Genomic DNA, 13165 nt, shown 5'->3' on the forward strand with positions numbered 1-13165 from the left:
AGGCCATGGAATCCACTTTGAGAACCACTGCTTTACTGTTACAGACTGTATCAACAACAACAATATAATACCACCACCAACAATAACAAAACCTCTTCTTAACTTCATGCTTCTGTTAATCATCAGTTTATTTGATCCATTCATACAGTATAAATTATTGCAAGGGCATACATTACAGTTCTTTGTCAAAAACACGCAACCAATCAAGTTATTTAAGTAGGGTTATTTGAACACATAATTAGTAGTAGTAGTAGTTCTAGATCTCTGGATCTTGTTGGTTGAGCAGCAGCAATGTTTACATGAAGTCTCAGTGCAGTAGAGTAGATGAATTCGACCTGGAAATATTCTTGAGCCCTGAGGGAATGCTACGTGCCTGTTCTCTCATGCTCTGGATGTTGACCTTAACTGATGACCTATGACTGCCGGACATGGAGCATGGCTGACATGTATGTATGTACAGTGTACCCAAAAGATAACATCACTACATTGTCCTGGGAATCAGGAATTAGGCCAAGAAAATCAAGGATATAGTCTATTTGAAATGCTCAATAGCTGAAGGGGAAAAAAAGGAGAGAAGTAAAAAAGAAAATAAGGTTTTAAATTAAATAAGACAATAAGAAGACATTGCTGATAATGGCATTGGCTGAAACTCTAGTGAAAATAGCATGTTGGGTTTTGACTGTTCAGACTTCACCGTTACCTCGAGCACCATAGAGAACTTTTATGCTGGGCATTTGGCATATATTCTTCATATTTAAAATTCATTTAACTTGTGCTATAGGAAATGTGCAAAGGTATTACAATATTAGTGCATATACAATTTGTATTGGGTTTTATCTCAGAGAATGACTGGAGAGGTTCTGCTAAAAACACCAGTTACAAAATATTTTTCTTTAAAAAGGACAACTGATCATTTCCCTCTCCCACAACGCATCGTTGACGTGTCCACATCCAGAAATCGGATATTCATCCTCGATTCCATCTCGAGGCCTTTTAGAATCTGTGCGAAGACATTATTAGAGGATTATTAGGTGGCTCTGATACATCCATAATATAAACCTACAATATAATTTAAGAATTGAAGCTGTATATTTTGTGGGGCTAGAATTGTACTAACCTGTTCAAAATGCTCAAAAGTAATTCCTTCATAGAAATCGTCAGGTCCCTGAAATAAGACCAATCCGTACAGGGCCGTTACTTAATGTTTTTAGGCATTTTAGACATTGTAGACAAAGAGAAGTTACATGCAACACAGGAATCGAATACAGGATGTATTAACGCTTTCAGCTGGTTGAGCTACTAGTGTAACCCATGACATAAACGAAATGCATATGACATAAACGAAACACATATTATTATAATGCCTCTGCACTTACCATGTTTGGCACATTTATGCTTGCCACTTCCAACATGGCAGCATCTGCAATGGCCTTGGCAGCCTCCTGTCCAATGTCGTTTTTTGACATAAGCTCCTCAACTACCTAAAGGAAGTCAACAACAGAACAAAGGTAATTCATATGGACACAGGTATGTTGTCCATCCTGTTTAACTGTCCTTTTAGACACAGTAACTGATGCGTTGATGCCGTCAGTGGTCATTTATTCACCTTTCTATACTCGTCCAAAGTGATGGTGCCATCGTTGTCTGTGTCATGCATGTTGAACAGGACTAGGAAAATAGAATACAACATAGTAAGAACAAACACCTACACTGTATAGCCTCGTAAACCGCCTCCTCCTGGAGCGAGGTTCTATTTGCTCACTAGGATTATCTTCCTAGTGAGCAAATAGAATGACTGTATACATGGATGTATCCACCTCTTTCCGCGGGAATTTACTGGAGAATTTTTTGCACCACACTTCCGGTTAACAGCAGACATACAAGCTCACGTCACGTTGCAGTCTGCAGATGCAACTGTTGTGAGCTTGTAGATCACACTCGGCTGCGGTGCCGGAAGCTCCGTGCAACTTCTTCGCAATGCACGATGGGATGTTGGAAAGTTGTGGATACATTTATGTCTACTTAATAGAGGGTGGCATTTGACACAGGAGGTCGCTAATAGACAGTTCGACATCACCGGGACAAAGAAGGAAGTTTTGATTAGAGGGAGGTTGGCTCTCAGATGGAGAGATAAAAGAGTTTTAACAATTAGCAGTTTCCCTACTGGTCTTATCTACAGTATAAGACTAATGAATGTAATGTACTCATACAAGGTAGTAGACTGCCCTTAACATGTCAATGGTCTTGTGTATGTTGACATCTCAGTGATATATTCTATCCACAAACTTAAAGTTTGGCTTGACTAGTAGTGCTGGTAATTAAAAGGAGGTTTCCATGCAGGTCACTTCCTCTGGCGACAACAAAAAACATTTAAATTTTTTGCTGGCACTGTGCCTTGTGAACAACGAGGTATGGAAAGCTAATTTCAAATTGACTGGCTAAAGGCAGGATCTGTGGGCACGTCCTGTTTTGGCGACATAGTGTTAAGGCGACGTAGCGATTAGGCGAAATACAAGTGTACCAACGCTTTTTCGCCTCGTTTCTTTTCCTTTGAGGAAGCCACTGATTTACACTCACTAGCAAACCTTTTCTAATAATGTGCAGTGCATGCAGCGTGCCTGCTTGTTACCCTTATTGTGAATATTAAGCCACACTGTGGCTTGTGAAAGTGTTTCAATTGTAGGCTACGTTGATTATTAAATAATAAAAATAACAATGTGCGCTGCACTGGACATCTGACACAGTGACTCGCTCATTCATTCTGCAAGTTTCTGTGCCTGGAAAATAGCAGATCTACAAGCTCACAACGCGTTGCAGATGCTAGGCGTTGTGAGCTTGTAGATCAGCCACTTTTGTCAGCCACTTTTGTCACGGAACACGCCACGATGAAGAAGTATAAAAGCCAGGATTTACTTGAGTGATATGATGTGTGTTGAACGGAAATGAATGGAAATGTGCATGTCGCCTTATCGGCACGGCAGAAAAGCGTGAATGGAAATTTGCATGTCGCCCTATCAGTACGGTAGGAGACCCCGTTCGTACATTTGCCCATGTTAGTACACTTCGCCTTAACGCTACGTCGCCAAAACGGGATTTCCCCGGATCTGTAGGTGTGAACCATGGAATAACTCTGTCGATAACCAGTTTGGTGACTGAACACAGTAAAAAAGAAAATCAGTTAAAGTTAATTTAACCATTTGTGGTTGTGTACAGCCAACGTCAACGTCGGACGCCATATTTGCCCCAGTTCATTTTTTGACGCCGTCACGACGCTGGCACAACGCAACGCTCCTGGTGGAACCCTAGCCTTAATCAGCAGATAGTTCTCAAACTTTTTTCGTGCCAAGGACCCCCCCCATAATGATATGTATTTGGCTAAAAAACATATGTATTTAAATACAAACAATACAATAAAATGACAGATTATTTCCCGTTTCAACTCAGGATTGTACACTAAAAGTAATGCAGAAAACTTAAATCTAGACGGTCCTGCTGGGAAGCCAAGAACACCTGCTCCCGGTATTTAAATGGACAACAACAAGGTAGCTGTGATCACAACACTCCCGCTGAAGCACAGCACTGCAGGGCCCTCCGAAACATCAAACCGAGGCTTATTTATTTTCACAGTAGTTGGCATTAGCAGTGAGTCTGTTAATGCCACAGTCCTGGCCAGATTCCCTGAACAGCTGCGACTCTTTCCATTGGGGACTCATAGCTGATGTGTGGTGATTATGATCACTACTTTAAATAAATCACACGATTAAAGGCAAGATACATAAGTATTCCCTTCTGCCAAGAATATTTACTTCACTAATTTAAATGGAGCGTTACCGTAAATTCAGTCAGGAAGACTGATGATACAATCAGTTTAAACTTTGCAGATGACTAACAGACTCATTGGTAGCCCACTTCTGAATGGATTTTATTTCAATAAACCACCAATTAGTTTAGTCTAAGAATTAACACCTTCTGCCACACCTCCATGTGAGCCAATAACAAACAATATCTGCCCCCCCACCACCACCACTGGCGTTAAAGATCTGTTCTAAATGGTGACTCAGCAACCTCAAGACCAACAGCCTGAGGGCTGTTCTTACAGTATGTTATTCATGGGCTTGTTACTGTACGCCAGAGGTTTTCAACTGGTGGTCCGTGGGCCGCTGGTGGTCCGTGAAGGTATTGCATTTGGTCCCTGACCATGCATTTAGTAATGTAGGAAAGTGAAGATTAGTATTTTTTTCTCGACTGCTAGTTGAAAGACGGTGCACTAAATCATTGGTTCTCAAAGTGGGTTCCGGGGACCCCCAGGGGTCCTTGGGGGGGTTTCAGGGGGTCCCTAGATAAATGATGGAGAGTTAGGAACCAAATGGATCATTATGTGGTTGTAACTCTGAGAGTGTACAAATGGAACCAAATGGACCTGTACAGATGTTGCTCTTGGCCCTATATATATCTTCATTTATATATATTTTAAAAACATCTTGACGTTCTTTGAAAATGTTAACACCATAAATCTTGTATGAGGGTCCTTGGCACAACATCTTTTCAGATGGGGGTCCGCGGCCAAATACACTTTCATTTAGGGGTCCTTGACATTAAAAAGTTTGAGAACCAGTGCACTAAATGACCTGGTCATCTATGATGACGTGTAAATGTTGTCAGTTACTGGGAAGTATAGGCGGGTAAGACATTTCCACAGAAAAAAAGGAGTTAGATAGGAATAGATCAATGGTTCTCAGACATTTTTTAAGCTCAGGACCAGTAGCATATTAAGGTAGTTACATACTGTAATGACTGTTAAAGGCTTGATTCAATTAAATACGCATAGTATATGCAACAAACTAAATAAAACCCTTAACAGCCATTAATTAAAGGACAACTTTGTTTTTTTACAACAAGGGTTCATATTTTAGATTGTAATTAGAGAAAAGAAAAAGTGAGTGTTAAAATGTTTTCATTTGCTTCGTTCTATTGTTTTATCGCGTTTACCGTGCTAAAATGTGGGGCATGCGTACGCATGGGGGCATGCGTACAAGTGGCTAAATATGTATTTTTAGACACAATAAGCCAGCAGTTTCTTTATTGCTATTTACAGTAACACTTCTAGCCCCCATAAGTCACATCCAACCATGAAAGGTTGCGTTGTATCTTGGGAATGGGCTTATTCTGTGTAAAATGACATATTTAGCCACTTGTACGCATGCCCCCAACCACTGAAATAATAATCTCTAAAACAATAGAAAGAAGTAAATTAAATAATTTTAACAGTCATCTTTTATATTATTTAATTACAATCTAAAATATGAACCCCTGTTGTAAAAAACTAAAGTTGTCCTTTAAAGGTTTCTTTTCAAATCCATAATCGTAGTCTTTCCTGAGTCCTTTGTTTGTATTCTGTCAAATTGTAAAAAATAAAAATAAAAATAGCAAATTAGTAGTACTAGTAGTAGCAGCAGCAGCAGAAGCAGAAGAGTAATACTAGTAAGAGTTGTGTGTGGTGTCTCACAATATTTATAGAAGTGGTGGTTGTACTAATCGTAGCATTAGCAGAGGCAGTGATAGTAGTAATTGAAAGAGTAGTACACTGTAATTTTAGCAATGGTGGTGTCTGACAGTGTACTTTAGGTTGTTGTAGTAATAATAGTGTGTGTGCTCGCACGTATGTGTGTGGCTACAGATGTAAACCTTTGGTTTTATCTTTGGTAGCCTAGTTGTGTTGGTTGTGAGGAGCCTTCAAATGGCCGGCCTCTCCAAAAGGAGGGTCAAACAGTTAGCAAGGTACAGCTCGGTATCAGCTATTATAGGAAGCCGCTCAATTTGGAGGAGGCGTTGTTTCCTATATCCATGATTGTTGTCTGCTATGTTTGACAAGTACAGTATGCCAACAGTATTGTACAGTATGTAAAAATGTTCTGCCCTACATGCACTTTGTAACTGGCTGTTTCCCTAATTATCTGATAGCTCAGGCAATGTTTATGCCCTTTGACAAGGCATTCTTGTACTTCTGTTTATGTGGACGACTGGACGTGTGTGTGTGTGTGTGTGTGTGTGTGTGTGTGTGTGTGTGTGTGTGTGTGTGTGTGTGTGTGTGTGTGTGTGTGTGTGTGTGTGTGTGTGTGTGTGTTCCTCACAGCGTAGTTTCTCCTTCCTCATGGCCTCCCTCTCCACCTCGGTCAGCTTGAGTCCAGGGGGTCTGAAGTGGGACATGACCATGAGGAACTGCTGGAAGCCGATCTCCTGGATGGTGCCCACCTCATTCTCCTGCTGGTTCCTGGGTCAAGGACACAAGGGCACAATGTTCCAGTACAGTGGTTTTTCAACCCTTTTCACATCGAGGTCCATTATTTATTCAGAATGTAAGCCGCGCAGACCACCATTTGATGAGATTCAGCCTCTCAGACCCCAAATAAGATTATGTCCACAATTCAGTGCTCTATTGATGTGGTACCACAGGAGAAAACAGAAAAAAATAATCAAAATCAAAATAACAATTCTTCTACATTCTCTAATTGTGTACACATATTGTAAATTGAGTAATACAGATGTTTAACATAATTTAATTAAATCAAATCAAATCAAATGGACACAAGGGGTCCATTTGGTTTCATTTTACACTCTCAAGTGTTCTAATATGGGTCCATTTGGTTACCAACTCAATCATTTAGCTGGGGACCACCTGGAACCCCCTCAAGGACCACTGGTGGTCCCCGGACCACTGGTTGAAAACCACTGTTCTAGTAATCCAACTAGCACGATGGTAGTATACATTTGTTAATCAATAGATGTCAATTTTCAATTCAATTTCAATTCAAAGGAGCTTTATTGGCATGAGAAAACATACGTTTACATTGCCAAAGCAAGTATCACAAAGACAATAAAAAACAGTTGAAAATGGGGAACATATATACAGTTGGAGGGGGTACAGCATTGAGTAAACAGAGCTATGTCGCATTGTGACATTTTATATACAGGGTACAAATAGCAGCATTTTTTTCCCTCAAAATGCATTTAAAGGTATCAGCTCTGTTTCATACTGTATGTGCAGTAGGTCTAGATGTCAATCCATGGTTTGTAGTCCTTAGGGTGGTTGTGTTTCTAGCCTTCTTTTGTCACAACAGTTCACAAATCTTGCTGCTGTGTTTGCGCATTGTTGTATTTCTCCCAGTAGATATGGGAGTTTTTCATCATTGGTCGAGTTTTCAAACTCACTTCGGGTGTGTGTAATCTGTGGGAAGTATGCGTCTCTAATGTCTTGGTATAGTGGGCAGGTGGTTAGAAAGTGTAGCTCTGTTTCTACCACATTTTGTTGTCATGTCATGTGACACAGTGTCTTCTGTGAAAAGTGATAATTTCTTGAGCAAACTGTATTTTAAAGATTTAAAGGTTTTTTAGATTACGTTTCTTGTGTCTCTTTTCGACTACAAGAACCAAGCGAACCATGATTCCGTGCCGTGAAACATAATTCATAGGCTCTCAGGGGATAACGCCAACAAAAATCCCAAGACCGAAAATTATGTGATTTTTGAAACATGGCACGTGCACTGCAGCGCACACCAATATTTCTGAACTGCCTTCACTGAATGTGTGTGTGCCAATCCATGCTTCATTTTATAGAAGTATCTTCTGAAGTTCTGTTGTATTCTATTACTAGTCTGGCCAATTCAAATACTAATATCTTGAGATCACCTGACTAGCGTTTTCTTTTTCTTTTTTTTTTAGATCTGCACTGATCTCAGAAATAGCCCCAATGGAATCGTCAAGACTGAAATCAGTCTCCAGGACTGAGAACTTTAACCCCTGGGCTCTGAATTTGTTTCCATGCACTCCGGCTCGGGTTCAGATAATTATGGAAGAATCTGGTCTAGCTTTCATAGTTGAAAAGAGTATTGCACTTCAGTCAGTCATTTATGAAATATCTATGATGTATGACTTCATGTTGGGCAAAGTTTTAGCCCGATCTGACCCCTATTGACTTGAAGTCAATCAATATTTCAAAAACAATGTATGAAGTTACTTCCTTAGTCTAATGGCTACATGCATAATAATTTGGCATTGATCAGTCCAGCAGTTTGAAAGATTAGCTCAGGACAGACAGTCTGGCCCATTTCTAGATAATAAAAATAAAAATCAATACAGGGCAGCGGTTAAAAAGCTAAATAGTTTAAGTAAGTAATTACACCATACATACTGTACCAACCTTTTGTCAAAGAAGGCTTCGATAATTTGCTTTCTGAGTGGGTTATTGGCGAGGGCAGATATGTTCTCCAAGTTTTCCCTGCTGCAATGCGACAAGAGAAACATGGTTAGAAGGCAGAGACTGAAGCATAACCTACCTAGGTTACCTATACCCAATCGCACACCGGTGTCGTTTGCACGTTTGTTTTGTGTGGCAAGCGACACTGTCATACTATAAATGAAGCTTAATTTATATGCTGTCGTACAGAGGAGTGGAGTGGAAAATAGAAGATCTACAATCTCACAACATGTCTCAATGTGACACAGTGTGCTTGTAAATCTCCTATTTTCAGCATTTGACAACACCATGCAACTAAATCAGGCTATAGGCTTGATGACTTGGTGATCTATCAGCCTACTACAACTGTAACTTTATTCATATTTTTCTACATGTTGTATATTGTTGTAAATACAACTAACTGTATGCTGTCTATCATGTGGTTTATGCTATTATTTGAATGGTTGTTGTTGACATAAGGTACAGGCTACTGTAAGCTGTCAGGATAGGAGCTGCTGCTCTATCTTTGAACAGTGTCCTTCCCTGCTTCTTTTTAGAGGGAAGGAATGTGCAATCTGTCACTGCCCAGTGCCCATGGTACGGTGCCAGATATGACTGATGGGTGTGTGTGTGCGTGTGCGTGTGCGTGTGCGTGTCCGTGTGAGCGTGCGTGTGAGCGTGCTTGTGAGATAGAGTTTCTGCAATAAATCTGCAGAACCACAACACATCTCTGGTCCAGTCAATAGGTGCCAGCTGTATTTCAGTTTTAGTGCGGACAGGACAGTGTGCGAGACACATTTTTCCCATCACATTCAGCAGTGTGTAAATTTCTCCCTGTTCTACAGTAGACGAATTTGTGGGTCACGGACCATTTTTTATGGGTCAAATCCCATTTTCTTTTCCTACGTGTGTGCGTGCGTGTGTGGAGCTTGGGTCCCGGGCAAACATCTAATTTATTATCTTATGAGTCTTGAGCTAAAAGGTTTGGGAACCCCTCCAGTGCATCAAACCTTATTGTCTCTGTGTTGTCGCTCAGCTGCTTGAATCTCTTGTGAAGGTTGTTGATCTGCTCCAATGAAACTGAAAAACAACAACAACATGAGAACACTAGTGAGACAGAAGCATTGTATGACAGCAGCGCTCACACTCCTGTGTCATCGTTAAATGGGTCTGTTCCGCCTGATTTTGTGCTTGGTTGCACGCCAGTTGTCTCGCACCGAAAATAGCAGATCTACAAGCTTGCAGCGTGGTGCGCTCACCGCGCGGTGACGTATTGTGGGCTTTTAGAGAGCTGCTATTTTCTGTGCTAGACATAATGTGCAGCCAAGTATAAATTATCAGGCTTGTTAGACACGGCATGAGAGATATTTAGCAGTATCCTCAAACAGGTATAACTACTTTGTTTGACATGCATACAGCTATGGAGAGCTTACACAAAAATCAGTTTAGATTGGAACATGGGATGAGTGGATCAGGATCACTGGGTGGTACAGTATGACAATACTATCAGACTAATGGCAGAACAAATATACTATACTGTGATTTGCTTTCCATTCGAAGGTTTTTCTTTAATGATTAACTCACCAGGTAGACCAGTGGCCATATAAATGATTAGCCATATTATCTAGATGTAGTGGCATTTCTGTCTAATTTGACATGGCACGGGTCAAGGTTTCTTTATTATACCCAAGGGCCAGGGTAAGCTGTCACTACGCCTTTCTTTGTCATAATTCAATGTTGGTTGCAGGTGCAGTAGTGTCAAATACAAAGAGAAACAAGAGTGGACAAAGACCACAAAAGGTTTAAGGGTGACTCCTTAGACAGACAGAAAAGTAAAGTTTTTTCCTTATATTTTACATATATTGTATATTTTACATATACCGGTATCTTATATTGTACTCACAAAAGTGCTCAAGTGCAAAGTGCTAGGACAATCTTTCGGTCATAAAACCATTGTTAGAGCGGAGACTGACTGAGTAAAAACAAAACAACACCAAAGCTGATAGACATCAAAACAAATACTTTAAAAATTATTATCTAAATCTCATCTTTTACACACAGGCACACACACACACACGCACGCACGCGCGCGCGCGCCTAGGCGAAGTGCATCATCTCATGCCATTTTGTAGTGTATTGGCTGCAGGTACAAAAGCATTTCTGTATTGTTTTGTTCTCCACCCAGTGCAAACCGGTGTCTGAAATTCAATATAAGGGATAACCGTCTTGAATGCTAGAGTTTGCCTTACAGCTGTGAAGAGTAAAGTGATAGGTTTGCGTTGAGCTTCACCTATAGGCTCAGTAAGCAAGACAGGTTTGGCATTTTGAATAGATTGAGTAAACACTAGAGTTTAGACTGGTTCCCTCCCTGTTTGGGCTATTGAATTGAAGTTTGCTGTTGCAACAATAACTGTTCGGGAGGAGAACTGAGACAAACCACAGGATCATTCAGACACAGGTTTATGGGTTGTTTGTGTGGGTGTTAGGCTATGCCTATATGACAATTAAACACGAGGCTTGGGCTACAGTTTTTGACAAGGTGTTGTACTAAACACGCTTAAGGGATTTGTGTAGTGGACAACATTTGAATTAGCCTAATCCTCTGACACATAATGAAAAGAAATGGTAACTGAAAATGGAACATAATGGATCAACTACTATATTGGTGCAACAACTTTGTTAAAGCTGCAACCCAGAACTAAGACATATCATGTAGTTAGTTTTGGTTCAGTTTTTTTTCTGTTTTCTGAAAAACTTGTGACATAGGCCATTAATTAATCAATGTGACAAGGTGCAACATATTCCCTGGATTCCTCTGAGTTGAGCACAAGAATTTGGCCTCTCATTCAGCAGGGACCCCCCACTGCCCCCAGTTCTAATCCCGAGTAGGACATAAAAGTTATGGATAGCTGCTTTCAATTTCTTAACCAAACAAAATTATGAATATAAAAATCCATGGATACACATCACCCCGGTGCTGACAGGTGTAGGCTTGTTTGTGGAATGAAAGATTTCATCACACTGGATCAAATCGTTTGTACAGTAGAGTAGACAGACACTCCACTTGTGTGATGTCCCAAGGTTGACCCTGTCAGCACATGTAGGCCTACTGCAGGATGTGCAGGCAGCAATTTATTCCAGTAGTCCTACTAGGCTACTGCTCAAACTTTAAAGCAACAACATTACAATTTCATGTCATTCAGCCAACTTCAATAGGACTAAACGTGTGCTGTTTCATTTCTTCACAAACGTCTTAACCAGTAAAGGAAGGAACAGGCAATAATGTTTTATGGTAGCTGATAAGATCAGCTTGCCCTATAGCCATACACTGTACAGAGTAAACCGCACCAGTGAATAACCTTACCTGACAGATTGATAACACGCCAAACCCACTTTACAAAGTGTGACGTGCATGTTCTCATGATAACTCAACACAGTCGAATATTCATATTATTATTCCGAAGGACTATTCAAAACAGCTAAATGCATCGATCATACAGGTCTTTGAGATCTATTAATCGAAACGATAGCAAAACAAAACATATTTCAACATAGTAGTAGTCTATCATTTCTCAGACTTCGGATTAAGTCTATATTAAATATAAATGGAAAATGTTCTACTTGTATCCGATGCTGACCGACTTTCGGTAAGCTGCCTGTCACTCAGTCTAAACGCAACGTAGCCTGACTTTAATGTATCAAAGAAAGACTAAACATGTAAATCAGTTAGTAGCTACACAGTAGCCTAGTGTACATGTCATTCTGATACAGATACATCGCCAAAGCAATTGTCGAGGATACTTACATCCAGTTCTGTCTGCCAAGTCCTGATACTGTTGGTGTTGCTGGTGCGTTTGCGAGCACTGCGAGGCTCCCATAGCGATCAGTGGTGAGCAGCAGTAAAGTGCGTGCGTGTGTCTGTGTGTGAGTGAGTAGTGAGTGTGTTTGGACTGGAAGGACTGACATTGACACGACAGACGCCCCGCTGTGTGACTCCACCTGACTACCTCTACACAAGGAAGTCAATGCAAAATAACATCTGGCATTCGCCAGGTCCTAAACACCTCAACTATTAATAATCCAGTTGTTTTCAAACTTTTTATTTTCAAGGAGGAATGGGGGACCCACTGTAGAGTTTGAAATAAAGGAATCGTCCCTTGTTATTTGGAAACTTAAAAGACTGTTAATGAACAAACAGACTGGGACACACTTTGTTCCTTATTTTGGGGAATCAATGATGACACACATTTTACATGTTCAAACAGCTCAGCCTACTGTAGGATTACATAATTGGTCAGTGCTGTGACAAGATGACACAATTAAAACATCTTATTTTATTTTTCAGTTTTGTTTTGTTTTAGTCATGTTGGTTTCATCTGAACCATTTTTACATATTTGAAAATGACAGAATGTGGCTGAAAGCTTAGAAATATTGAATATTTTATCCATTTGAAGAACATGAAAGTGTTCTCATGAAATTCTTTATTTTAAAATAATATTTCGATTTTATATTATATAAAAATTGATTGTTCTTGCCTTAAAGGAGCTATAGTCAACTTTTTCTTGAAAAACGGATGCTAAAATAAAAATGTTTCGAAAATATTTTATCCAAAAGAATAAGCTTCATATGTGTTTCTTTTCAAAAATGTCCACAAAAAGCATAAAATAATGATAGAATAATCATTTTGGCCATTGTCAGGCTGACTTTGTTTACATCCCTCTTCTATTCTTTTATATGGATTCAATATAAAAGAATAGATGAGGGATGTAAACAAAGTCAGCCTGACAACGGCCAAAATGAAAAAGTTGACTATAGCTCCTTTAACCAGTCGAAACATGTTGCTGTTTTATAGAATACAATTTGTTTTACAAAATGTTATTTTTCATAGAAAATAGATAGTAGTCTATTAGCATTATCTCTAGATGTCTTTT

General features: G+C 39.9%; 1 protein-coding gene across 1 annotated transcript; it reads right to left on the bottom strand.

Annotated features, from left to right (window-relative positions):
* Window positions 1–173: 173 nt before the first annotated feature.
* On the bottom strand, window positions 174–12166 carry tesca (tescalcin a). The gene is made up of 8 exons (XM_080739022.1): window positions 12039–12166; window positions 9244–9313; window positions 8198–8278; window positions 6132–6271; window positions 1607–1668; window positions 1377–1481; window positions 1118–1165; window positions 174–1000 (listed from the first exon to the last, which is right to left on the bottom strand). Exons 1-8 carry the CDS (start codon window positions 12109–12111, stop codon window positions 911–913), a joined length of 669 nt encoding a protein of 222 aa, XP_080595148.1. The 5' UTR covers window positions 12112–12166; the 3' UTR covers window positions 174–910.
* Window positions 12167–13165: the final 999 nt, after the last annotated feature.

Source organism: Nannobrachium achirus, assembly GCF_963921795.1.
Source record: "Nannobrachium achirus genome assembly, chromosome: 12".
NCBI lineage: Eukaryota > Metazoa > Chordata > Actinopteri > Myctophiformes > Myctophidae > Nannobrachium > Nannobrachium achirus.